Raw genomic sequence first — 1,034 nt, forward strand, 5'->3', positions numbered from 1 at the left:
TATAAAATTTTGATGAGAATTTTTTATATTTGAAAGCTGTTGAAGTATTATAATTCTTTTGTTTAAGGAAAAAATCAAATAAAAATTTTCTTAAAACTATCACGCTATCAAAGGTTTATTATAAAAAATTAGGGCATTTACGTACATACCACTAAATTCATATGTTTCACATAGCTTGGACCTAACTTTTTATATTTATACCACTCAAATCTTACATATCACATCAAAAAATACAACCATTTTAACTTTTAAAAAGTGAAATACCCCTTTTCATCCATATGTAATGTAATTTAAATAAAACAATTAAAGTTTAGGTGTTAGATATGTAAATACATAGGAATCGAATGGTATGTATGTAAATCTTCCTAAAGAATTACTTCCCACCATTAAAATTTCCAAAACCAATAAAAAATTTATAGCTAAATAGAAGTGTGGCAACTATCTGGAAAGTAAAAGTGTGAAAAAGCGATCCCAAATGAGCCATAAATCTTATTCAGCATTCACGAAAGAATTTCTAGAGCACTTACCAATGCTGGAATGAATACAAACAAGGAGTATCCATATAGGCACCAAAGTTGCACAAGTCCTAGAGGTGCTGAGAAGTACTTGAGAATAATGTATAATCCAAGAGGAACAAAGGTGACATAACCATAGAATAAACCAGCAGACCATGTGACCAAATTAATGTCATAATCCCATTCCTTTTTCTGAAACTTGTGTGCCAAGTACGTGACGAAAGTCCCTATTGAAGCTGCTATAAATATTAAAGTTGTGCATATCCAAAATGGCCCATACCTGCAAATTACGCAGATAAGTAGTAACAACCCATTAAAGCGAATGCACATAATAAATAAATTAAAATTAAAAACAAATGTACATCCAAATAGAACAGAAAATCAAAAAGTAAAGAATATGCAAAAATACCAAATATATATAAATAAATAAATAAATATATAAATATATATATATATATATATATATATATATATATACACACATAAAAAGATGTAAAATGTAAATATGATATAAAAAAT

At 27.3% G+C, this 1,034-nt stretch overlaps 1 protein-coding gene across 1 annotated transcript in view; it reads right to left on the reverse strand.

Moving 5' to 3' along the window:
• Positions 1 to 527: 527 nt before the first annotated feature.
• LOC110025124 (protein YIPF1 homolog) overlaps positions 528 to 1,034 on the reverse strand; it is a gene marked incomplete at its 3' end in the record, with an annotated part of 9,424 nt that continues 8,917 nt past the window's right edge. The window contains 1 exon segment of the mRNA XM_020725412.1: positions 528 to 795. Within this exon segment, the coding sequence (XP_020581071.1) occupies positions 528 to 795 (268 nt within the window).

This window comes from Phalaenopsis equestris, unplaced genomic scaffold (assembly GCF_001263595.1).
Source record: "Phalaenopsis equestris unplaced genomic scaffold, ASM126359v1 Scaffold000291, whole genome shotgun sequence".
NCBI classification, from domain to species: Eukaryota; Viridiplantae; Streptophyta; class Magnoliopsida; order Asparagales; family Orchidaceae; genus Phalaenopsis; species Phalaenopsis equestris.